At 40.3% G+C, this 27,768-nt stretch overlaps 1 protein-coding gene across 4 annotated transcripts; it reads right to left on the bottom strand.

The window, feature by feature from the left end:
• Positions 1-71: 71 nt before the first annotated feature.
• Positions 72-27,182, bottom strand: CDC42EP3 (CDC42 effector protein 3). Of its 4 annotated transcripts, XM_039569513.1 has the most exons (3): positions 26,441-26,601; positions 4,200-4,326; positions 72-2,197 (listed from the first exon to the last, which is right to left on the bottom strand). In XM_039569513.1, the coding sequence occupies exon 3, from the start codon at positions 1,909-1,911 to the stop codon at positions 1,144-1,146; it is 768 nt and encodes a 255-aa protein (XP_039425447.1). In that variant the 5' UTR covers positions 1,912-2,197; positions 4,200-4,326; positions 26,441-26,601; the 3' UTR covers positions 72-1,143. The 4 variants fall into 4 exon arrangements, with proteins under 4 accessions (XP_039425447.1, XP_039425446.1, XP_039425445.1 ...); XM_039569512.1 differs by lacking the exons at positions 4,200-4,326; positions 26,441-26,601 and adding an exon at positions 26,969-27,182; XM_039569511.1 differs by lacking the exon at positions 4,200-4,326.
• Positions 27,183-27,768: the final 586 nt, after the last annotated feature.

Genomic DNA, 27,768 nt, shown 5'->3' with positions numbered 1-27,768 from the left:
TAGTCTGTTTCCTTATAGGAGAAAAGAAAACTTTGTGTTTTGATGAGGCTGTGTAGTGAATCACAAAGACATAGCAATTTAAAGGGGTTTTTATTGTATTGCACAAGGTATTTATGCAATCCATGTAGGTACTGTATTGAAGGATCCACATTTCGCAAACATTGGTTGTTGCTGCACACATCACTAGCGTTGTGAATAACCAGTGCCTTCTTCAAAAATTAAAACAATCAGTTGCAAGTTTAAGCATGTTGTGGAAATAAATGAAGAAAAAAAGCAAGGACTATTAATACATATTTCTCCTCAAACACACAAATATACAATTTTCAGAAGAGCACCAATAATGCCAAGCAACTATTCTGATGAGATACTGTATGTGTAGGCTCTGCAGTAAAAAGCCAATATGCACACAGAAAATATATTTCAACTTTTAAAATAATTTAACCATAATATCTTGCATGTGTCACCTGTTTACAACATAACATTTCATATACAACATCAGGCCCAAGCCTCAACTTGTGTAAATTTGTGCATACTCATTTAAACCAGCTGAGACTTTGGACCAGGTATTCAAGCTGAAAAAGCCTTCAAACTGTTCACATCTGAATTCAGAGTGGTAGTATAAGACCAAGAAAATAGTTATGGTGAATTTATAGCAGAAATGGTACTATGGAAAATGAAGATAAACACTATAAAACCCTCAAACACAAGGTTCTAGAAAGAGGCCTATACATAAAGTGATATTGTAATAATTTATAAAAGTGAATAATTAATATCAGTCTCCTTTCTGACATTAAGAGATTCTCACATATTCAGAAGCCTGTAGAAGTGAACTAACCAAATGCCACAATCAGTATCATCCTCAAATGCTGTTTCTTAAGTTTCTGATCATTAATACTGGTACTTAAAAACATTTTATATTTGCTGAAAATTGTTATTAAAATTTACCTTCCTGATATGAGAATTTAGTGTAATAAAAATCATGAAAAACAATAGGTAAAAAAATAGTATTTTAAGAATATTTTTAGAAAACCCGTCAAACAACTGCAAAAACAGCTGATTTTTAAGTGTCTGCTTTTGAACTGTGGTCTTTTGTTTGTTTTTGTTTAAGTGAATCACTTATAAAGAAGCAATGGAGTACCAGTTCTAAGATTTGTTCTTGTCCATTACATTGAGGACCTCATCCAAAAGTGAGGGCCCCAAGTCAAGTTGCAATGAGAGAAGAGAGCCTGCAAGATCTGAAAGGGATTCTTCTGACTTAGTCTTTGTCTTGGTTAGTTCACACGAAAGCCGACTGTCATCCAATAAATCAACTGTTTGCCAATCAGTGCATCGTTCAGAAAAGCTGGATGAGTGGCTGTCGCTACCGTTAGTAAAATGCGAAGAAGAACCATTTTGCTCCCATATGTCATCTTTGTACATTTCTTCATCCTCCATCTCTTTACCTTTCTCCTGCAGTTTTTCTTCTATTACTGGCTCACAGCTAAGCCTAGGATGTCTTGATGACCTGATGGATTCTTGCTTTGAATTAAATGTCACTGGTGACAATAAAGGCAATGTAAGGGCTTGAGAACCCCCAATGGCAGGAAGGGAAATAGCATTTTTGAGCACTGGTGATGGAGTTTCTGTAAACATGGATTCGGAAGTGCTGTTTGCCCTTAAGAATTCACTATGGATACCAGACTGGCTAACTCTGGTTTTACCTTCATTTCCAGGCAATAGCTCGTAGTTACCTTGCAAAAATGAGATATCTCCGAAAACATCATGCTGTCCCTCTTTTCCGATGTGTATGGTGTGGCGAAAATCTCCAAGTGGAGGGCTGATCATATCAGGAGATAAGATATCCCTTAGTTTGAATTTCTTCCCTTTCTTATTGTTAGCAGCTTTCAAGTAGATGGGTGTCTTGGCTGGCATCTTGCTTGTAGTTTCTGAGAGAAGTAGTTATTAAAAAAAAAAAAAAAAGTGAGGGAAGGAGAAGCCTCTTACAAAGCCAGTTCTTCTCAGGAGACCTTCAGTGTTAGCAACGTTACATTGTCATCTTGAGCCACTCTTGCACACAAAGTCTTTTTCTTCTGATACAGAGAACTGTGGAGTATGTGAAGGTAAACGTCTCCCACGTCAGCTCTTTGCAAGGTGGAGCACAAGTTTTGGGGTCAAGTTAGCAACCAAATGCCCTGCTACTTCCACAACTTGAGGAAACCTGCATGGGATACAAAATCAGGTTATCATTAATGTATTTTTCATGGTTCGTTCAGTCTTGTTTTTACCAAACCCCAAAATTAGTACTGGTACTGACAGTTCCAGCCTGGAGATTAGCTTTATGATGTTGCTTCCCTTCATTAGGCAGGATAAAAGAGTTCAGATTAACAAGGCTAGCTAACCTTTCTCTGACTTCATAGCTTTTTTTGAAGTCAGAGTTTTTTAGACACAGTTGCTGAGCACAATTCATTTGATAAATATCACCATCTCAATCTTTCTTCTCCTTATTCTGGCATTCAAAATGCTGACCTTTGAGACCACATGCAGAAACACATTTATAACATTCAACAGCATTAAGTTTTTTGGTAGATCCAGGAAGACTGACAGAGTCATTCAGGAAACCTTTTTGGATATGGAGTAGACTCTCTTGAATTAGATAACTGGATAATTAGATTAGTATTCAGATACTTCCAATTAGTGCTGGAACACTCACAAACTGTAACCAATAACATTTCCAATAATTGTGCCCATTTACAAGGATAGTTTTAGGAACTAGAAAAAGGAGCCGGTCCAGGTTTTTCAATTTGTTAGGAACATCCAAATGCACGTGCCTTAGAGGAGATTGATTCTTGTGACTACATTCTTTAGTCTACATGAATTCTTCATAGCAGCTATAGACTAGATCATGAATTATGCAGACCATGAGGCCACAGTGATTCAGAGTTGCTCTGTGCAGCCAATTGAAACAGTTTTTGCAAACCATGTTGTCCTACTGGAATGTGGTCTTTGAAAGGCCTAATAGAGCTAACAAGGGCTAACAGGCTATTAAGTCAACTATCTATTGAAAAACACTCTTTGTTAATACTTTAATGGTGTATTTCTTCCTTACAGTGCCAGTTCCTAACCCTTGGACAATCTCAGATAAATGCTTTTTTTCTCCTGGACATTTTTGTACTTTCTTCTATTAAGTCCATGCACCACAGACCACCCCTTCTCATCAGAATACTCAGCTACAAATCCATCACTCTTTGTCCATCACCACTCTCACTGTGTAAAGGAGATTTCAGCTTTTATACAAAAAGACTGTTCTATACCATATGTGGAGGGAAGCTGTCTGTAACAAGGGCTACTTTTGCTGCCTTTTATCTATGCCCTGGCAGGTTTTTTCCTTCACCAATTAAGCTCAGTAAGAATCACCAGGTTTAAAACATAGCACTGTATGCCTACACACCCAGGTTGTCAAGAAGAATTTAAGCATTTTAACAAATCCTTTAACCGCAGTAATTAGTTCCTGCAGTGGGGTACTTAACTGTGCATCACAAGGGGAGCTGGGAGTCTAGCCAGGTCAGTGCTTTGGTTTTTTTGATTCCCACCAGGTATCTACTGCACTTTGATAATGTTGAAAAGCCCTCCCCCGCAAAATACATCAGATGTAAACAGTTGAAAGTTGAAATACAAAATAAGCTCAGTGTTCAATAATTTATGAGGGTATTTTATGATTTTTAAGATCAATTTTGAAAACACAATTGATCACATCAATCAATTAAAACCACGTCAAAGCTTCCTTCTACACAACAAAATGGAAATTCATTAGGATCTACAGTTTAGTAGGAGATTCATGTTCCATTTACTCCATGTCAGTACTGCAAGATAGAAAAGTAACTCCTAAGATCTCTACGCATGCCCCTACAACAGGAACTGAATTGATTAGTAAAATCAACCTAACGATTTTAAATTCTGAAAATCACTGCACTGTTTCTTCCCGTTTATCATTCTGCCCAAGCAACCCATTTAACAAAACAAAACGTCCTCAACTCTACAGAGAAGACTATTATCAAAAAAAGACGAATGGTGAGGTTTTTTATGTTTATCTAGTGGACTCAGCTCTATCTCACTTCCCAGAAAAAACAGGTCAAATTCTCTCTGATTCTAATTTCTCAGTCTTTCAGGTCTTTTAATTTGAATGAATGGCTATGTAATGACAACGTGGTTCAAAGTCATACCTGTTGGTCACTAGTTTAAAAATGAAAGACAAATGCCAGTTCATTCAAAGCTTTCATGGCTTCCACCAGTTCCGATGTGTATCAAAAACCATTATCACTAAACTCCACAGGGAGGTTTAGAAAAAACCTGAAGGAAACAATGGAACATCTGAACATCAGGAAATACTAAAAAGAAAATATAAAATAACTTTTAGTATAAATAGGCCATTTTGAAACACCAGAAAAGCACTGTATTTTATTTAGCTCATAGCTCAGGCGGGAAAATACAAAAACTCTGGATGCAGCACAAACTTGGACACCCAGATCTCCTTTAGTTCTTGCACTACGAGAGAGCCCCAGTAAGGGGCAGTGTAAAACCACGCTACCCGAGAGGATGCTACAAGAGACACCACTATCAAGAATTACAAGCCCTCTCTATACAGCAGTCCCTTTAATTGTGAAGGCCTTGCCTTCCATTTGGCCAGTGCAAGAGGCTTTACATTTGAGGAGAAGAAATTTCACAATTACATGCTTAGTGCAAGCACCATTTTCTCTACTGAAAACAAAGGCTACTCTTACTGCAGATATCAGTACCCACAGTATTGGAAATCTGCAAATTACACCTTTTAAGTAAAAGGGCTCCCTTCTCAATGGTCAGGCCTTCCATGTACAACATAACATAGCTTTGGAGCAACTGTATTTGGTTTCTGCATACCTATCTTCTTTGTCAGCTGCTGCCTAGAGGAGTACAGATTTTAAGCTACTTCAAGCAAATAAATCTGGAAATATTCACTAAGCCTAAAACACTATTTTTATTCATACTTAATTTACAAATAAATAAGGAAGAACCCATATCAATATATAACATATAGTATATATACATATACGCACACACACATATATACATATATAAAGTAGTTCTTTTGGTAAGAAAAAAATATATAAATCCAACTTTGGCAAATGAAGAAAAGCCTAATGACACTAAGCCTCCAGCTCAAATCCTAGAAAACTAAAAAATTAGTCCACAAAATTTTCACAAGAATCTTAACACACTCCCTGCACTCAACAAGATTTAATGGAATCCCAAGTGCACATGGGCTAAGGGAAGGGACACAACACACTGCAATCTTGATATCAGGTCACACAGTAAATTTCGCCTTGCCTTAAAATGAGACCTTTTTCTGATCTTACTGCTAAAAGAGTCTCTGTTTTGACTAATTTCAGCCCAGTAACTAAGTGATTGGAAGGCTGAATGAGAAGTTACCAGAAAACCAGAAGTCTACAATCCTGGACTGCCACCCTACAGTGAAAGACCTTAATTTAAGAGAAAAACAACATGAAAGGGTTTTTATTCCAGTTGAAAAGATATCCCTCTCCTAACAAGACCCACACATGAGCCAAACCAGAGAAATTTCAGCCCAGCAAAAATTAAAGTTTTCGTTTGGCTGTAGCACTTGCCCATTTTCATTCCTATCACTTCACATTCTCATCTAAGTGTTTTGCTTGGTAACAAAGACTAATATTTTTAGAGGTACTTCTCAATCTGCCTTCTGTCCACTCAGCAGTCATCACCTTCCACACAGCTCAAAGTCTTCCATGGATGCCTTAGCTTATTCCACAGTCCATTATAAAAGGACAGACTATCAGCAAATATCTCAACAGCTAAGCTTGCAAAGCCAGAGACAAATAAGGGTCAAGGTGCAAACTTTTATTTGTGCAAATATCCTAAGAGACCTAGATCCTTAAGCAAAAAAATTATAGGAAGAAAACCACATTTCCACAGAGCAAAGCCAGAAGCAACTGTGTGTGCTGGGAAGCCTATAGCTTTCTACAGGGCAAACCCTTGCAAAGGCTCTGCCTTACAGATCACTGACTAGAAGCACATGAAATTCAGAGAAAGACCTTTCCAAAGCATAATTTAAAATATCATTGGATTACCTTGCAGAGCAAGTCAGTAAGAGAAAACTGAGTCTGTACATTGGCTAAATATCCAAATAAAAACACAGTAACATGGCAAAAGAGACACAAACTACACAACAAGCAGCTGCAACTTTTCTACATTATGAAGTATCTGCAAGCATAGAAGAATTAGGCTTTAGGCCTTCATTTTAGCTACCAGTAACTTTCATTTTAGGTTTTAGCTACCAGTAGCTTTCAGCAGTACAAATAAACTGTTAAGAATATCCTTGTGAATCCTGTTACTTTCACTATGTCTGAAACAACATCAAGCGTAAAACACATTTTTACTGGTTTTATAACAGGGGCCTGAAGCCATGCAGTCACAATTCCTGAATGCTAGTAAAACACACTCCCAGCTACCCAAGTCCTCAGGTACAAGAAAAGCATCAGTTGATGCACCACAGAGCTTACCTCTTGTGTTCCTGGGGACTTAGGTGTCCTTATCAACCATCAGACTCTGAAGACAAGAGGCCACCAATCTGTCCACTTCTACACCAGGCCACCAGCTCTCCGCTTATAAAGCCACCACCTTCTAAGTAGCTTTAACCACATCAGGTGCTAACACTTCTCCCTCCAGATTGTTTATCTAAATTTACATTGTTTATAAGAGGCACAGCCTTTGAAGTCATCTGTGTTAAAGTCAACTTCCCTTGATCAGGTTAGAAGTCCTTGTCTCCTTTGCTTCTCCTTTCATCAAAGAATTTGCACCTTCCTGATTAAAGTTACAGATTTCGTTACTTTATAAAAACAATCAGGCTAAATGCACTTCAGTTCAGCTAATTTTCTTAACTGCAGTCCACTGACTCTCCTAGATCAAATCTAGCTTATTTTACTGTGTTATCACATACACTTTTCAGAAAATGAAGGAAAAAAAAATCCCAAACCATTCCCACAGCTACAGAAGCACAGGTCAAGAGAGGACCTGACCCTATAGTGGAGTTGATTCATTTCTGCATTGTTCTGAAAAGACAGAGATGCCATGTGCTAGCTGTGAAGGTTGTCCACCCTTCTCTTAAAATTCCCCATACATGCAGACTACATACATTAATTTACGTCACAGACGTCAGTTATCAGAGAATATGCACCTAAAGTCTTTCCTGTTCCAATCTGGGTGCTGATGAATACAATTAATTACTTTATCTATTCTAGCTGTGGAGAAATAATTAAAAAAAAAAAGGGCAAAAAGTCACATAAGGATACATTTTAATTTCTGTTGCTACAAACCACTTTTTTCCACATAAATCAAAGACAATTAGTACACTAGCTGTGAGCTGTCCACTTGAAGTGTTAATTGCCACTAAGTGTAAGCACAGAGAGGGACAGTGTCTTTCTCTCCAGATCTTCCATTTCTCCAGCACCCTCCTCTTTTTTCCTGCCTCTCTAAAACCTAGGTTCACAAACAAAGAAAAAACAAGTTCTTGAAATCATTTTTAGTTGTTGACTACTTTAAATCTTGTCACCCTGCCTTTACAAACAGATCGAGCTGAAGTAAATTATGTTGACTAGGGAACACTTTCAATTAATTTTAAACCATTAAAGTACTTGTGGTTTATATTGAAATGAAGTAATTATTTAAGAGTTTTTAGTTTAGCTTGTAAGAAAAAGAAACAAAGGAGAGCAAACCTGGTTTGGGGGGAAGAAGAAAAAAGGTCTAATATGAGCAACTGGCCTCAGTCTCCAATTATTTTGTTCTTTATCAGTCTGAGATTACAAATGCCCTTTATCAACCAGAAACCTTCATTATCATTCTCCAGCAAATAAACTGGATTTATATTTTAGAGGGTAAAAAGCAATGCCATACTTCAGAAAGAGAGAGAAACATTTTATTTCAATGTGCCGAAGTTGTGAATCAATAAATCAGTTGAGCTTTCTCCATCTCCCTCACCAATATACTTCCTCACCAATATTCATCACCTGTAAATTTGCACTACAACAATTTTGTACTTATTTGCAAGATGCTCCTAAAAATACTATGCAGCCCATACTGTATAAATAGATCTCTGCATTGTTTCAGTAGAAGTACATCCCTCTTTGATGCTCTACTCTGAGATTCTAAATGTTTTTAATACATGCTTTGTTGACACTGTAGGACTAACATTTTAAAAATCTGGTTGTGATGCAATATGAAATTAAATGCCTTGCACAGTCTGTTTTTTGCAACTGTACTTATTATGACCACTCATTAGAATATCTTAAATAATTCCCTCTTTTTTATCAAGCAATTTTTTTCACCTTTCAACAGGTTTGAATCACAGCTTGTTTTCAGCTTTGAAAAGTTAGCATCTTTTCTAGAACAATAAAAACCTTCCTTTCTTTTCTCCTCTTCTCCAGAGACAGGGATTTAATGAGCTCACTGTATTCTGTTGTTCAGCTCCATGGACTGAAACAGGTCCCTCTTTCTTACCTTCTCCTTAGCTTTGCTGGCTGGTACATTCATATATACAGATTTAATGCCATATAGTTCATTGGCTTCCAAAAACTGGGAGAGTACAAGTCCGTGCAGATTTAGGCAGAGGTACATGTCAGCACAAAGTGCAGCACGTTAACTAACGCAGCCAGCCAAGGTGAGGTTATGCTACACCAGACAGGCTGCACCCTGAAGCACAGTCACACATCTCATCCTACAAAGTCACACACCAGGTGAGCAAATAGCTGGGAACCATAAACCCATAAGCCACAAGATGGACAGGCTTAAAAACTTGTCCATCAGTTCTCTTCGGCCCTAGGGAAAAACATGAAATGGGACAAAAAAAAACCCCCTACAGCCTGAGCTGATGGTGTGCCATCTAAAAGCCTGGCAAACTGCTACGTTTGAAATCTCAACTGCCCCTTTTGATGTCAGCCAGCACTCAGATCAGTTTAAGTGGATTATGAATCCACACTCCACGCCCTTTGTAATTCGGAGCAGGTTAGCATAGATGGCTTTCTCTTTTGACACAGAGGGTGTAGTTCCTCAGCCCAACTCTGCTCTCAAAGCCTGGTTTAAGAAGTTCCCACCTTGGATTCCTCACTCCTCGTTGCTGGTTCCTGGTTCTGCACCGCAGTTCCCTGTACACTCCGCAGGCAGATGGACCTACAAATCACACTTCAAACTGGTCACAGCCGCAGTTCTCTCCACTGACTCAGTTTACAGGACAGGCTTAGCAACAGCTGCAGCTGCCCGATGGCAATGCTTCAAGAGAGTTCAAGCTCAATATAACTTGCTGTCAGAAAGGCATTCTCTCCTTCCCCCCTACTGTGTGCACACACTTGACCCCTTACAGGCCAGTTCAGCACACAACAAGGTGAAAACTAACTAGGAAAGGGGTGTAAAACCACAAGGCTTGGAGTGAGACTGCTACTTTCACCTGTAAAAAGTAATTTAAATAGCTAAGCTGTCTCTTGAGACATCACTCTTAGAAAGCAAGGAGTTCTGGCAGAAGGGATGGCCAATCCTTAACCATCTCTTCTGCAAGGAAAAATGTCCATGGAATTACATCTCGACTTTACACACCTCTGATGCAAAAATGGCTTTGTAGCTCCACTTGTTTCTGCCTTCGGGTTCCCGAGACTGCTGTCATACTGAAATTAAGGTTTTCTAACTATAGTTAAGATATTAATACTATTTTTGGAAAAGACTCTTAGCTTAAAATTTCTTTAACTGCTAGCTGCTGACAAAAGGCAATCTAAAACACAAGGATCCTGCAAGGTTTCAGTAAAAAAAACCCCAACCACCAAACCCGCAAAACCCTACCCTGAACTCCCGACCTCCAATTCTCAAATATGCTTCATTTTTAAGTCAAATACTCCTTATCATCTCCTTGAAAAACACAAGTGACATAGGCATATCATAATCCCAGTTCTATTATTCATTTTTCAGTGTTTTGCTTTAAGTAAGTATTGACCATCTTTAAGTGGCTGATAAACTAGTTTTAAAATAAACTTGAAAGCCAGAGAACCTTGTATATGCAAAGAGTAACAATGAGGTAGAGATATAAAGATACAGAAAAATCTACAGTTACACAGGACTTATTTTTTGTATTACACAGAAAAAGGATGAATCTTCTGCTCTGTTCCAGTTCTGCCTCCTTCAGAGAGTTAAATGGTCATCAAGATGAGATCCAAGTTGATGGGGTTGGAGTAGGTGGAAGAAAGGAAATGCTTCAATAGATTAAAAAAAAAATCCTCACTGAATTACTTTTTGGTCCAACTCATGCCCTCTTTAAGGAGTGGGGCTGAAATCACAGAGTAAATAGGGCTTCTAAAATTTTGTAATCTATATTCAGTTTTAAGTATATTGTTAGTACAATAACAAGTCCATGTCAGCTAAAGTAACTGGCTTATCACCCTTATATGAAACAAAAGGCAAAAAACAGAAATTACATCTTTACTGTGAGTTTATACTCTAGTTCTAACAAAACAACTCTACTATTTGAAGGGACTATTTGAGCAGAGGTAAGAATCTGGAAGAATAAGTGACAACTGGAAGACATGTCATATTCTGGTGCTGCTCTGCAGCATGTCAGTGACACCTGCAACATGCCCCAGCTGACAGGGATGCCACACACTGGACAGTAGTGCAGGGGTCCCCACTTCCTCCTGAGACATTTGGTTGCGTCAGCTTGAGTTGCTTGTACTCAATGTATCAGACTTATTTTTTTCTAGAATATATCAAGTAGTATCAGGGTGCATTCACTCTTTGTGCCAATAGTCATATTTCACATACTGCTCTTAAAACCTGACAGAGTTAATGAGTTTAATTTGAAAGAAATTAATACACTCAGCACTTGTACAGAGGTGTACTGTCTGAATATTCAGAGTGCACAGTGGCAATTCGGTGCTAAAGCTAGTTTACTGATTAGCAGCTGATATTTCTTTCAAACTCTAAATCCCATGTATTTAATTAAACTGTCCAAAACACTGCTGTCTCAAATCCCACTAAAGCCACCTTCTCAACACTCAGGGTTTACCTCAGCCAGCACTCAGCACCTATCTTCCCATTACTGTAGCCATATTTCAAAAGATAAGTACATATCTAAGACAAAGCTTAAGCCAAATGGTGAATGAGATGACAGCCCATGTGTAAGAGAAGACTGGACTTGGAGCTTGCATGTGCAGGCAACATGACAGAATAAGCAAATGGTCAGGGAAGCGTGTTGTATCCCGTGAGCCCAAGCAGACCCAGTGTACTGCAAGTCAAGTCCTGTCTTTGCAAACTTCTGGAAAAGCACTTTGCAGACGTTCGTTTTCTCTCTGCACTCTGCAGGGGCTCCTGCTTAAGAGCTTTGCCTCGAGACTGCAAGGGAACATAAATCTCTCTGTTCAAAGGTCAATATTTCAAAGTGCTCCAAAATGGACATTTTGTTTTCAGAAGTAGTGTCAAGGGAAGGCGTATTGGCGGCAAAAAGAAAACTTCTAGTGGGCAGTCACATTAGGGTAATGTAATCATGACTCATGCTCCTCACCCATTTCCTGACTAGGGCTGTGCATGATCAAAAGAAAGCCAGCCACAGCAATGCAGCCGCTCGTTAATGTTAGCTGGCCTGAAAGGATTACAAACTACCAGAAAACAAACTCATTGCAGAGTATCCTATTTAAAGCCTGACATAAATCGACACTGACAAACACAGTGGCGTAACACCAACCAAAACAACAACTTGCCTTTGTTGCGAGAAACAAGCTACAACTTTTTATGATGAGTTCTACCCGAACAAACCCTCTCACACACCTTTAAAACTGCAAATCCTTGGGAGGATGCCTAGGGAGAGGGAGGGAAATATCTGCTTGCTAGTTAGTATCTAGAGAAACGCAAGATACAAGCACCTTTTGAAGAGGATCACACCAAACTCAGACTGCCGTAAAACAACTACCTCCTCCCCAAAAAAGCTGTAAAAAACCACACAAATGAGCCAAAGCACGAGTTTGTCTTAAGTGGCTCTCACCTTATAAGAAAAGCACTGCGTGAGGCAAGTTCTGTCTCACTGTTCTGTCCTGCTGGGCAGCCCCAGTGAAGCGTGTGCTTAATGATGCAATTGGTGTTCATTTGTATAAAGAGTTCTTCAGCAGAAAACAGATTTCAGATCCTTGTTGGGACCTCGGTCACATTTAATTTGTTCCAAAACCCACATTAATGAAAACCCCAAAATTAATCAGATATTTCGACAGAAACTAGGCTAGACATTAGGTAACAGATGCCCACACCCAGCTGCACCTCTCTGCAGCCCTCACAGTCCAGATAGAATCAGAGAATCTTTTAGGTTGGAAAAGACCTTTAAGATCATCAAGTCAACAAGACCACTCCTTTCCCTCCCTCCCTCCTACCTCAGAAGCAGAGGTAGGAGCCTACATTTGCAGGTCCCTTTCACTCCTTTACAAAAGCTGAGTAACTGCTAAACGTGCTCCTCAGCACCAGTTACTGTGTGCCTTATGGTGCTCCCAACAAGGGAGATCAAAGGGGAGAGAGATTCTGAAACTGACCATTAAATATATAATCCATTGTCAAAACTACTGTCCATAGATTTAAGACTGATCGGCACTGGCATTCCACTCTCAGGATACTGAGGATACATATACCAGGTGTCTGACAGCCAAATTCAACCCAAATTTAACAACCATCTGTCTTTTTAGTAATGCCTAAGATCACTCTTTAGTAATCTCACTCTTTTGCCCCTCACATGATACAGAGTCCTGGGGGAGGACAAGTAGGAGAAGCAAAGTGTTGCACAAGGCAAAAATTATGTTTAGGTCTGACTAAACCAACACCAGCTAAGTGTACTGAGCCTATACTTTGTCCAGGTTGCAGTAATTACTTCAGAGTTGAGAGAAGCTGGTTCTGAAACAGAGCACACATACCAAGGCATTATATTACATTGACACACTTGCAGCTGGACTGTTACAGCTCTGTTTGTCTTGTTTATACAACTCTAGAAGCACAGAAGTGAGGTGCAGCAATCCCTTTGGGCATGGATGCACCTTGGTATTGACCAAGAACGAGCTGTTACCACATGCTGCAAGTCCTTCATGTACCAATTCACACAACTGGTAGGGAAAGCAGTGGCGTGTAGCCAAAAAAATACAAGAATATAATTCTGGGACCTACTTTCTTGTGTGAAGGGCATATTTATTTACTTATTTATTTACTTATCCTCTAATAAGTAGGTAAGATGAAATTCTACCTTTACTGCAGGCTATTTAAAGCAAATTTCTGATGGCTCTTTGCAAGCTTCAGGGAGTCAAAATTTAAGCACTACGTTGCTTAGTGTGATTTACCATCCTTCAAAAATTTAAGGAAAGATGACATGTTGTAGAGTCCAGGACACACACCTATCATGCTGACAAAACTTCTACTGGGGGGGGGGGAAGGGAAATCAAGCAAAATAAAACACAACAACACAACAAACACCACAACACCAACTCAGAAAACAGAACCAATGTAAAGATGGTCAGAAACCAAGCCACCTAAGTAAGCGGACAGGTATTCCTGATTTTCTTAGTGTAGGCAAAGGAAGAGAAACTGAGGTCAATTTCCTTGTCCTGAGTGCAAATCCAAATCATATCCAGCAAAAATCCCCCACAATATATACTGTAACTATGCATTGGGATTAATTTAAGGCACAGTGTGGGGCTCTCTTCTCTTGTCCATACAGTTCTTTTAATGGAGATAGTCTCTGTAGAAACACAGGGAAGGAACAAACTTTATCTCCCTGAATTACACAAGAGCAGAGACAGTACGCTCAAGAAATTTAAGAGAGAACTTGCATCCGAGTAGGGCATCAACTTCTCAGTGTTGCTGCTTCAGTACTGGACCAGAAGAAATTAATGGATAATGTAGGGCCTGTTCCACAAACTCTCTGGAAATAGCTCCCTTGGGAAGGAATAGAAATACCATAACCAAAACACTCTGAAACACAGTCTCAGGAAAAGACATGTACAGTAAGTTCTAAAAGAAAGATATTACCCAAGTGGCATTCCTTCTTTCCCTCTGTACATGGATGCTACCGGGATTCACCAGAGAGGTATGCTCCTTCTGGCTGCAGAAGCAGAGGGCAGCATACCAGGCTTCTTCCTTGCAGCTCAAGGATATCTTTACTGGAGGAAAGTATTATATAGTTCAGCAACAGCTATGAGATCAATGTTAAAAGTAGTTCAGCAACACCCCTATTGCTATAGTCACAGGCTTCTTAAACCACATCCTTGAGGAAAATAGGGTTTTGTTGTTGTTTTGTTTGTTCTCTCAAAACACAACACTAAATAGGGTTCATCCTACAATAATTCAAATTAAATATATTAAAAACCCAGCCACAGATACTGCTGTTAAACTTTTGCTGTTCCTGAAAAGACCATAACCCATTCACTTGAGAAGACAAAGTGGGAAGGCAGAGACAATTTAGCATGGGAAGAGGAAAAAGGCACAAACAACAATGAAAAGAAAAAAAAAATCTGCACCTAGTCAGTAAACTAAAACTCTCCAAATACAACACATTAGCAGCTTGCAGGAAAACAGTTAACTTTTAAGAGTCACCAGGTTCCCAGGTTAATGGCTGCTGATTGAGTTCACACCTCCCAAAGTGAGTATTTCAGACTGTATGAAACAAGGCAGACAATTTCACTCAGGGTGCCAAGACAGGCTGAAAGAGCATTGCGTCTTAAAGCAAAATCTCAATTTTAAAAATAAAAAATTGTGACTACCTGAAAAATTCAGACACTCTTAATTTGACTTGCATTTGGACTATTATATTCCCAGTGACTTATTATCCAACAGAGTGCTGTTTTAGAACTTGATTAAGGCTAATAAATAATAAAAGTCCCTTAACATCTCTTGCTAGTCACTTTTCTTATGCAGAAGATACAGAAAATTTTTTCACTTGTTTTTTTCAGACACCAATATATTCTTCTTGAGCTTTCCACTGAAATTCTGTAATTTGCTATGTATCTGGAAACAGCCATTTGCTCCTGGGTCCAACACTTTGCTGATAGCTTTAAAAACAACTAAGATAACTTTTTAAGTCACTAGTTTACATCTTTTCTCTTTTTCTCTTTCAACAGTAATTAAATCAGTGTAATCATTGGAGGCTATAACTCCTGCAAACCAGATCAGAATCAAAACTCTTGCTTTATTAATAGATCACAAGATACAAAACTGGTACATCTGCAATGGAAGGACAACTTGCAATATATGCAGCTCTTATTTCAGCCCAGTACATCCACTGAAAACCAAGAATATTCTCTTTTTTCTACGGATCTTGGGATCTCAGAGTAGATTAATTATGAGTTCTTACACAGCAGTTTAACACTCCTAATTTCATAGGCGTTTCTCTCCATTTGCAGGCCCTAAAAGGTAGTGCCACTCCCAAGTCAGACTACTGTCACACAGAGAAATTGTAGCTTTTTTCCTATGGGCATAAGGAGTTGTGTGAACTTTCTGCTCAGCAGGATGTGCAGCCTGCATTGTCAGTGAGTGCTCTTTAAACTCTTTGCCTTCAATTGATCCATTTCAGTTCGAGAGCTGCCCTAAGATGATCTGCACTGGAAGACTGAGGATCAGGGGGAAAAGTCAACAGGTGGATAATGAAAATGAGGGACAGAGTGACCTTGATTAACTGTGTCCTGATTTCAGCTGGGTTAGAGTTAATTTTTATCCTGGTACAGTGTTGTGTTTTAGATTTAGGGTGAGAATAATATTGCTAACGCACTGATGTTTTTGATGTTGCTTAGCAGTGTTTACACAGAGTCATTGGCTTTTCAGCTTCTCACCCCACCCCAGCAGTGAGTCGGCTGGGGAGCACAAGAAGCTGAGAGGGGACATGCCAGGACAGCTGACCCCCACTGTCCAAAGGGATATTCCATAGCATATGGCATTATGGTCAATACATAAACTAGGGGGAAAGCTGGCCAGGGACCATTGCTCAGGAATTAGCTGGGCATTGGTTAGCAGGTGGTGAGCAATTGCACTGTGCATCCCTTGCTTTGTACATTCTAATTCTTTTATTATTAGCCCTTCCTTTTCTGTCCCATTAAACTGTCTGTATCTCAACCTATGAGTTTTACCTTTTTTTCCCCCAATTGTCTTCAAATCCCACTGGGTGGGGAAAGGAGTGAGCAAGCAGCAGTGTGGTGTTCAGCTACCTGTCGGGTTAAACCACCACAGGCTGATACCTGAACATCAGCAAGCCACTTAGAGTTTTAACAGCAGCCCAAGTCATGCATTCAAGATTAAAATGGAAGACTAAATCGTATAGGCCACAGTTTCAGGAAGGAAGATTGTGCTCAGAAACAGCAATAAGAGGTCAGAAGAGATAACCAGGCTGAACCTCACCCTCTTGAACTGTAGTCATAAGAGGCTACTGCTATTCCCTGCTGCATGAGAGGGCACTGAAAGGAAAGGTCCAGTAATTCTGAATTTGGCCATCACGATGTCCAGTCCCTGTAGCCACAATTCTAAGAGAATATCACAAAACAAAAGAAAGTTCCAGAGGAGCCACAAGACTGATATTATCACTTACGTTTCATAGAAGCATAGAATCGTTAAGGTTGGAATAGACTTTTGCAATCATCCAGTCCAACTCTGTAGCTTCAGTTTGCTAAAGTGAAGCTAGTCTAAGCAAGTACAAAAGAAAATATACTTTTATCGAACAGCAAGAACAATTTACTCAGGCTTATGGTAGATTCTCTGTTAATTGAATCTTTGCTAATTTTTGGATTTTTTTTTTTTTTAAAGAAATTACTGTTGTCTAATTCAAACAATTCAGGCAGTGCCAGGAGTCATACTGACACAGAACTGGATAACAATTCAGGAAAGGCCTACATCTTGTCATAAGACAAGTTCCCAGTAGTCTGTTCTGACTTTTATCATTCAAGATATGAACAATATTTTCTCCTAAATTCATGGCATTTCTCTTAAAAATTAAATATTTGGAAAAAGCATTTTTATCCAGGGAAAGCCATACTAAATTTTTAGAGCCTTTCTGTCCACAGATTATATTTCCTTGGCCATCAGGATGGTTATGAAGGCTGAAAGGACATATCTACTGGAAGTTATGAAAATAGAGCTCTCATCAAAACCGTTGTGTTTGGAAAGTTCTCATCTTTCAGCACAAAATAAAAAGAAAAAAAGAAGTAGATCTCTGTGTTGGACACTACTTCAAATCCTGCATGGAGAACCAAATAAATTCTTTCCTGTCAATTGCCATGAACAGTTTGAGATCTGCAAGCTTTAAAAGCTGTTTCTCCTTTGACACTGTGCAAGCAGAAGAGCACCCAATTCACAGCAACTTAGCCTATTCAAAACAAACAAGAAAAACATAACATTTTAAAGTACAACTGTCCAGAAAGGGTATCTAAGATCCATGACCAGGCAGAATCCATGTCCAACTACAGATACTCAGTTTTAAACAAAAGCACAATTAAAAATAATTGTATGTGGCTTCCTTCACTTTTACTCAGAGAAAATTCAAACAGTTCTTGAATTTGAAACCTGTAACTTTTTTTCAAGTCATATCTCTTATATATTGTTACCGCTGTAAAACTTGACTTTGGGACCACATTTGTACTCTCAGGGTATTTATCTCAAAACTACAAACTTTGAAATTTGGAAAGCCCAGTAACTACTGCCAGCTACCTCACCAGATGGATTGAAAGAACACACTGAATCAGAGCACCTGAAAAATCATCTGGTACCATTTCAGTCATGGTTCTTTAATGTACACAGACATACACACAGACAGGTGCTCCTACTTCCGGAGATAACTACTTTTATTACAGAAAGAATACACACAATTTCTCAGATGATGCCTTTTTAACACATCCACCCACACTTCAGCTGTCTTGGAAGCTTCCATTTTAAGGCTTATTTTCAGAGTTGTTTATCAATATCTGACACTGCCATTCAACATTTTCTATCCTCTTCTGCAGCCATCTGTATATGTTTGTTTATTGGGAGGATTAGAAGGAGGTGGGAGAATTTTAATGAAAGTTTTAAACTGTTTCTCTAACGAGATAAAACAAAATTATCTATTTCTACTCCCCAGCTGTACCATAATGCCCTTTACTCCTGTGGATACACAATCCAGCAAAATCCACAACATTGCTAGGTTGTGGCATTTCTGTTCTTTTAAAGCTAGGTCTGACCTTAAAATTTGTGCCTGGGAATGTGTCTTTTCCTGTCATTCTGAATTACCAGGACAGGCAATTTTAAGGTGTTAAACTCTGTAATTTTTACAAGATTCAGTAGCTTTAGTGTCTGCCACCTAGAATCGTCTGAAATCCTCTCTATTGAAAATAACAGCCTTCATGCTTACATTGCTCCCTCCCCACAAACAACTCAGTTGACAGGAATAACCATCAACCCAAATTCAGATCAGTGACAGAACCTCTGCATAAGAACCAGGGATGTGGAACCAAGAGATGGAGGACAGTGGACATGGGGAAGGAATTAAGGTTTATGCATAGATGCAAGGAACAAAGACATTTACATGGGCTCGATGCAGGAAAATTGGTTGGAATTTAGGAATAGGATTAATTTGCATGTTTAGATTGTTCATTGTGGCATTGAAGCCTGCTTCTTTCCTTGCAGATTTTTCAGTTATATGCATATTATATCTTCAGAGATTACTTGGATACACTTAAAGATTTACACTTGAACGGATTCTGTTCATACCAAAGGCAGTGTCAAAGTGCTTCCAACTTCTCTGTTGTTGCTTCATTAGATAACAATTCTGTCATTTCCTCCTACACAGCTGTCAGAGCATGTCGCAGTAATCAAAACATTATACCATGCCACAAAATACCTTATTTACAACGTATATTTCTCTGCCAAGGTAGAGTCATGGTTGTACTCTCAAGGTAAAATAACTACTGCAACTAACAGTGAAATTCATTATCAGACAAAAATGTGAAAACTATCCACAGCATAAATTACTTGATTGTTCAGCACTTCCATTTGGAGAGGCAGGTTTTATTTTTGTCCTCACAAATTCCTTTAGTAACTCCTACGGATTCATAACCTTCTTGGACTCTTGCTATTGTAACGTTTTTTTCGTTGGGACTAGAAGTATGCATTTTTAAGAGACCTATACAGTCTACTGCTATCATATAGATTACTTTGTTGTCTTTTCTGTTGACCTCTCAGGATCTTATCTGAAATACTTCAGAGGCTGATGGGTATTCCTACTGCCTGAAGGTACATGGAGAGAAAACCAGAAGAAATATAGCCTTGCTTTCCACTAAAATCATGCCAAGCAAGTGGGGAGTGACATGTGGAACAGAGCAGCAGCCATACAAATTACTGGTCTGCTAAGTCCATGATCTTGTTACGAACAATAGATTTTCTATTCAGTCTTGAGGACTCCTGTGTACCACTGATTACTTTGTATGTTACTAATAAGAAACAAGTTAAAGCAGATATGGTAACAGTAACGAGCAAACAGTTTCATTTAAGGCTTTCATCAGACTGACTAGATGTTACAATTGCCTTCTAGGCAGGATGACCTACTGAGCAATGAATTACTACAAATTGTATTACTGTAGCATCATACCCCTAATCACAAGCCAGGTACCTAGAATATTAAGAATTATGCAGACATAAAATGACAACAACCAAATCTCACAGAAGACAGTTCTTCAGTTGTTGTGCCTTTTGGGGCAAGGAATACCTTGGTTTATAACAGAATTGTAACTGCTGTGAACATCACTTCCCTCATATTACATCTTTCCACTCCAACTGTTTGGACTGAAGCAAAGTACAATCCTGTTGCCATATATACAGCCTATGCATGGACACACTACTCCATTCTTCACTCCTATATTCCTGTCTTGTTTAAACATCCTAGCAGAAGAGACCCCCAGATCCATTACATCTTACCCTCTTATGAACCGTGGTTATTATTCCAAGGTCCTCTGCTATAGGAGCCATGAGCAAGCAAAGAACTTGATGAAGAGCAGTAATCTTTGGTATGTGGAGCAGAAACACGTGAACTGCGTCTGACATGCAGGACAATTAATGTCACTATTCTTTCCTTGTCCCTCTTTCACTCACCATGCAGCTCTCCTACTGTTCAAGCCTTCCTTAAATTGGGCTAACCCGTAACATTATTTGTAGGGGCCTCATCTTTAAGAGGGAAATGCCAAAGACTACACAGCCACATACCATCCTCCAAATGAATACACAAAAATCATGGAAAAGCGAAAGAAAAGTGCCTTTGCAAGGACCACAGTGCTGGGGAGAAATGGCGTGGCTGGCCTTTGCACTGCATTGCAAAAGGCAGAACCTGCATCGTCTTTTTTCTTCACCCTCACTGTGGCATATGCAACTTCTGGTGTCAGGGATGTTTTTGTTTTTATTCTTTGATGTTACAGAAACATGTACTGTCCAAGAACCAATGAGTCACATTAATGCTTCAAATTGCATGGACCTCATAGAATTCCAACTGATTAAGCTATCATTTGAAATCTGAACATGAGAAGACTGACCTAACCATCCTCTGGAAAAAAAAAAAATTAACCAAACAAACTCTTAGTTCCCAAGACACAGTTTATCAAATAATCCAAAAATAAATACCAAAAATTAACATTGATAGTTGTTCCCCTACAAAATTTCATTAAAAGCAGTGGCATGAGTCCGTGAACAAGATCCTGTCACACTGAGGACAGGATATTTGTGGTGTGCATCTTCAGCACAGCAAAGGGGAGAGAAAAACCAAAACAAAACATTCACCCAGAACTCCACTCCATACACCTTGGACTAATCTTTGCTTGAGTTTCAGATCTAATTTACCCAATCTCATGAATAAACAGAATTTAACAAAATTAAAATATGCACTGAATCATATTAACTGAGTCAAAAAGGTAAAGTTAAGAGTTCTCTAAAAAATACATAGGCCTTCATGAAAAAGATGTATATAAACATACACAATTCAGGCTTTACTTAGGTAGGACTGGAGATACACATAAGAAAGAATAAAGAATGGAACTTATTTCTGATCAAAATATCTTGATGGATAAAATTTAAAAGGTTAGATTTGGGAAGTATTAGAACAAAGAACACTAAAAAAATTGTTCTAGCATCATAAAGAATTTTTAAGGTTCAAAGTTACTGAAGTATTGATTTTTCCATAGAATTTAAAAGCTTTCTGAATGAGAAGAGTCTGTTAGTGCTGTCAATATTTCTTGAGAATATAAATGAAATATGAGGAAAAATAAACAAAAAGGTTCAAGAATATAAATATGGAGCAAAAGTCCCCAGCAACACTGGCATTATGTTCCTGTACATCACTTGATACTAGTACTCAAGTACTAGAAAAAACACCCACCCCAAAAAACCTGTCTACTACACAGAAACTGACTTAGATGGCTTGAGACTATCACCTTCTTATAAAGAAATTAAGGAACTTTACTAGAACAGGAGAAATGGAGAAAGTGTTTATCAAAGCAACAAGATCCATCAGCCTCTTCTTCACCAAAGATTTGTTATTCCTACTCTTGCAGGGATCAGGGTTTGTCCGTGAAGATCATGACTGAGAGCTCTGCTGGCTAGAAAGCTGGTTTCACAACCTCTTTGCAGAAAGGCTTTAGAGATGCTGACTGTGGTGGCAGCAAAGCACCTTTGATCTTCCTTGCAGAGTATCACTGAGAATTATGAACCCCATAATTAGAAATATCATATGTAGAGCACTAAGGTTACAAACTCAAAGAACACAAAGTTAGAAAATCCCAAGATTACATTACTTGTGCAATCATTATCTGGTTCCTTCACCATCTGCACCACCCAAAAGGACTATGACAGAGCAGGAGCTTCAGCTTTAGCCCAGAATTTTGAACAGATCCTCCCTTTTTGCTACTTCTCACCTAATTCACCCCACATACTATGTAAGGCAAGAGGACTATGAGAAATAACATGACCATAATGCATATGTAGCACCATTTTCTACAGGCTTTTGCCAAGTTACGGATACTTGCTTTTGCCAGAATAACAGGCTTTAGGTTTGCTTGACTTTCTCGTTATACTGTACAGACTTCTTGAAAAGTTAACAGGGAAAAAAAAAAGAAATTTCAGACTAACAGTTTGCTTTTATTTACTATTTTTATGCTAGTGCCTAATATTCTAATAGGAAAAAACCCCACATTTGGAATGAAGACTCAACACCTGTTTCCCTTGTTTAAGGCACAACACAAATCCTCAGATACATATAAAATTTCTATAGCAAAATAGTGAGAAAGGGACTTGAAACATCTGGTATTTCAAAGGGACAGGAAAAAAAAAATACACTGAGCCCTACATTTTAGATCTTCCAAGAAAAGATATGAAGTAGTATTTATATTTAGGAAGTTCTTACAGATGACTTAAATTAATTGCCATGTAAATACACCTAAACAAGCTTGCAGACCTGACTAAGCAAGTCATACCTAGTCTCAGCTTGTCATCAGCTCTTCTATCTCTGCAGAAGGTCAGCTGCTGTTTACATGTAACCACAGAAAAGTTCACTTAGCTCATTCAGCTGTTTACGTGTAACCACAGAAAAGTTCACTTAGCTCATTCAGAATGAGACCCAGCACAAAAACTCACAGCATCAGTCCCTTTAATCTCTTATCTAACATGTTCCCCATTGACCTTTATGATAGAAATCAAAGCAGTGTATCAGATTTGGTGAGCTTTTTTCTATTATTCAGTGCAAGTAAAAACAGCAGGAACACAACATTTACATAGTTAAGTTGTATGTTGTTGTTTTACCACACATAGTGGGAGTTGAAACCCTTAATGTGGCTCCCTGGCATTCATGAGATACTAGGTCATCAAGTTCTAAGAGTATTGCACAACTTGCTAATTTCAAAGATAACTGTAATTCAAATTACTTGTGCTAAAGGTACATTTCAGTAAAATGGTCTTGCATAAAAAGCTACTAAGATAATGACGATACAATTTAGTTTGAGCATTTGAAAACAACTCTCACATTTTCAGAGCTTTAAGCACTAAAAGTGCTACTTGACGTAGGCTCAGCCTGCAAATGGCCTGCAAATGGCTTATCTTTCCTCTTTAAAAAACAAAAGCACAACACAAAAAGGAGTAAAATATATTCAGCAGTTCACTAGCCTCTCAAAAGAAAAATCTCACAGTTGCTTACAAAGATTATTGACTAACTGCTCCTGTAGACTTGACTAGTGCTAAAACCATAAGACAAATGTTTGTTTCTATATTTGACTATTCCACAAATATCAATGGAACTAAGTAAAGGTATAAATATATCTTGTCACCCTGGCCAACTTTGTCCACTTGTAATCATCTCATTTTATCTGGGCAGAGTTTCCTGAGGCTTTACTGGGTCTTGATTTAACCCTTGAACTATGAGGAAGTTAGTCTTGTCAGCCAGTTCCAGCTGCTCCAAGACTCACCTTCCCAGCAGTCACCATGCTGGATCAACATCTTTGCTCAATAACATTAGGAATGTAAATTATGAGTGTAAATACAGAACATTGTAAAATATTGTAAGCAATGCTTATCTGCCTGAATGTCATCCAGAAATCTTTCTTATTTTAACACAGCACTAGAAGTGTGTCTCTTCTTCAGCATGAGCTTTACCTGAGCTTGTACTGAGTAGTTACACCTCATTCTGCCATCCTGTTTCACACAGGATGTACTGTGCTCTGCAGAAGAGCCTGTGCTCTACAGGCAGTGCTTCAAATCTGCCCTCACTGCTCCACCCAGACACATCCCTTAGGACCCGCGAGCCGCTTTCACTGCCTACTAACCGGTCTGCTTCGTAGTGAGAGGAAATCATCTAAAAACAGTCCTCCACCCAACACCCGAACACAATTCTTCCCACATCCTCGTTTAAGTTCAGACTTAAGTTTATTAGGGAAATTCACCTTGCTATCACACAAACAAACAAACACCACCTTCAGCCAACTGCCTTCCCTGTAAGCACTGCACCCATGGAGATACCGGGGCTGTTAGGTACAGACCACCCAATTAGCTCAGTTTTACCACTTGGGGAAGAGGAGTTCTCCATGAGATGGTTCAGATCTTGAGAAAATATATTTACTCTGACGTGATCATAAGAGGGAAGAAGGAAAAAAAAAAAAAGTCATGGTTTTATTTGCTTGTTTTCAAAAAGTAAAATTTGCATGCAGGAGGGTGAAAGCCTGTAGTGTTTTACATCAGTATGAAAGGCCAAACAGGCATCAGGTGACCTGATCCACAGCAATTCTGTTAACTAGGGTGAGGAAGAGGAGGAAGAACTGGTCAGAGAGTATTGCTGAGCCCCTGGGACACACACAGCCTCACTGCCAAGAAGTGAAGGAGAACCTGATGGCAAATTCTACATGGCATAAAGAATTTTTTTTAATGCAAGTTTCCTTTTCTGCCCTAAACTATTTCTGAGAACTTGGGCAGAGGACCAGAATTTCTTCTATAAGAAGCCATCTAACTTAGAAGACTATAAACCAAAGCAGCTTACCTAATTATGAAAAGCCGAGAGCAAAACATGTTTTGCCATGAACCGTCGCTTTTGTTGGTTACAGTAAAGCTGATATAAGTGATTTGGAACAGTTTTAGATGCCTCTTTCAAGTCAATGTGGCATTTAGCCGCAGCAGTCAAATAGGGATGGTGCAGACCCACGCTGCCACTGCCTCAGGTGAAGAGTGGCTCTGGGCTGCCTCTCAGGTGATATCCATCTCCTTCCTTTCTAAAATTCACCCAGGCCACCTCCTGGTGATTCAGGTTGGCTTTACCAATCACAGAGGAAAGGCAGAACCACAGAGGTAGTTTCTGCAGCCTGATTTTTACTTCTCTGGATGTACAAGGTGCTCCCCAGAGAACAGTAACTGTGATTATCTTTAATCTAAGGAGAAGATAGGCCCCATTGTTTCCTTCCCAGATACCGTTGGCTTATGCTGAGGCCAGGAAAAATCATTCCCTTCAGTACTATCCTACCGACCAAAGAACCTGCTCAGTTCCTCTTCTTTGCATGCTGTAATGCAAAACAAATGTTCAAAGCAAGGAGTGCCTTGAACATAGGAATTTTGTCTTGCTTTTCTAAACGTTTCTGCTGAAAGACTATTTTTAACATGCCATAGAGCACAAGTAAATCTTGATGCTAATGCTAAAAAAGGCTGAAGCCTTTCAGTACAAGACGCTTTAAAAATAAATCATTGCAACAGTAATCACCTGCTGGTACATGCTTTTATGTTTAGCCAGCTGCTGAGCTGCCACATCTGTCACTTCTTGCTTCCAGAAATGTGCTTTCCTTTTCTGTAGGGAAGGAGAAAATTCTGCTTCTAGAATTGCGCTGTGTATCATGATGCCTTTTTTGGTATCTCTGTCATTCCTTTAAACATCTGAGCCATGGCACGCAGATTATAAGATTTCTGGTAGTGTGTATCTAAAGAATTGTTCAGCTTTAGGTTTTCATACCTTAAACATGATTTTTTTCATCTACATTTTCCTGAACAATGTTACATCCTTACAAACAGCATGTAACTGAAAATAATGGTCTATGCATGAGTCCTTGCCTCCCTCCCCCAGATATTTTTTAAAGGAAAGTAAGAGACCAGGATCATATTTGTAACATTAAACATTTCATAATAAGCCTTCTTCCTATTTTAATAACATAGCAACAATCTACAGTGACGCAAGTCCTAAATTAATTACTTCCTCTATTTTGGTCTCTTTTAAATTTCAACTGAAAATAAATCAAGTCCTTCTTATTAATCTACAGCCCACATATCTTTATCAGCAACCCAACCCAAATTCTCAAATTTGACTTCCCGACTTGAACTCTTAGCTTGACAACCAGCTTCACACCGGGCACTGACCTGCCCCCAGCGCCATGCTTGCCCCCGGTCCAGCCCCAGTCCCAGCCGGGCAGGGAGCAGCGCACTCAAGCGCACGGTTATTCTTAGCCCCACGCAGGAAGACGCGGCGAAAGGGGACACACCGCACAAAAAGAAGGGCAGCCTGTTTGGGAGGGGGTGTAGGCTGGGTATGCCTTCTGTCTCCAAGGCAAGGGTCTAAAATCAGGTATGCCAAAATACACTGAAATGGAAATTTAAACCGATACAGGAGTGAATTTCAGCTCGGAATTTTAGTGATGCAGAAACAACCCGAGTCGTTCTAAGCGATAGCTCAGGCACGAACCTCCCGAGCAACCAAACACGATCATTAATGGGTACTCCCCCTGGCTACCCCGAAATGCCTCTCCTCCCTCCCAGCCCCCCAAGCGGGCGCACTGCGGCCCCGCCGCCGCTCCGCAGGTCAGGAGGGGCGATGCCGCGATCCGGACGCGCAGCCCAGCGGTGGCGGCCCTCCCGCTCCGCGCCCCGCTCCCCGACTTACTACGGCGCTGCTGCTGCTCCCGCGCCGCTCCTCCCTCCCGAGCTGCCTCCCTCCCGCCGGTGCGGAGCCGGGAGGACAGCGGGGCCGCGCCTCCGCGACTCGGGGCGAGCGCGGCACCTGCGAGCGCCTGTCAGTGCGCGGGCGGCGGCGCCCCGTGTGCCGGGGGCGCGGCGCGGGGCCGCGGGCGGCGAGCGGCTGCCGCGGGGAGGCGGCGCTGCGGGCGGGGAGGGCGGGCTGCAGGGAAATCCTGGCACCGCGGAGCGCCGCCGGGGAGGCGGGCAGGGAGGCCGGGAACAGCCACAATAACAATAAAGGGTTTTTCTCCCGCTTTTCTTTTTCTTTTTTTTTGACCTCACTGCGGGGGTGGGGGCCCTGCGGGCAGCGCCGGGAGGCCCTCCCCACACCCTGGCAGTGTCCTGGTGAAGCCTTCGGGTGGGCAACCCCCTTGCCCCCATGCCCCGAGCACGGTCAGCTCCAAAGCGTGCTTTAAAGCTGATGATTTTTCACCCAAACCCCCTTGCCCCTCACCTCCTCGGCGCCCCGATCGGTCAGGGTGAAGCTCAGTCCGCTCTCCTCGCGCCGCACTCATTCATCCTGCCTGTCCTCCATTATTTACGCGCTGTTAAGGAGCGCTCGGGCTTTCACGACTCGGCGGTCTGCGATTTGCAGGTAACCGGCAAATACTGCGAGAGCCGGCGGGGCCTAGGGGCGTCTCCCCCCGCCCAGTGGCGGGGCCGGAGCGGAGCTGCGGCGCGGAGGTGCTGCGCGGGGCGCGGACCATCCACCGTCGGCCAAGAGCCCTTTCATGACAGATTTAAGGGCACCTGCCCGTCTGTTTTATGCAAGTGAAACTGCCTTGCCCAGAACGGGAAAAGGCTCAAAATAGCTGTTGGCAGTCCAGCGGATTACTGACTAGGAAGCCCATAAATACTGCGCTGATGTTAAATTTTTAACAAGTTCCCTGGTTAATCCAGATAGAGACCCCGGTATTGTTCCAGCTCTCGCAGTGACATCCTCCCAAAGGTTTCTGTTGGCAGATACCTGGACTCAACACTCTGTGCCTGACAGTTTTACCGAAGGGTCATTTTTCAAAATGTTACGTTTGGCACTGCCATAATAGCACTGCATGTGCCCTTATTGAAATATTAAGTGTGATATATACCTTACCCAGGCTAAGGTATTTTTCTAAATATTTGCATAATTTTCATTACATATGGCATTTTAAAATCAGTGTAAACAGAGGATGCATTGTATGTAAATGTGTATACTTAGTTTAAAATATGTTTATATACCCACAGCTGGGTGAGAGAATTTTCCTCTTTGCTCTC

Source organism: Corvus cornix, chromosome 3 (assembly GCF_000738735.6).
Source record: "Corvus cornix cornix isolate S_Up_H32 chromosome 3, ASM73873v5, whole genome shotgun sequence".
NCBI classification, from domain to species: Eukaryota; Metazoa; Chordata; class Aves; order Passeriformes; family Corvidae; genus Corvus; species Corvus cornix.
The sequence above is the reverse complement of the archived record's forward strand: the minus strand, read 5'-3'. Positions and strand labels throughout refer to the sequence as shown.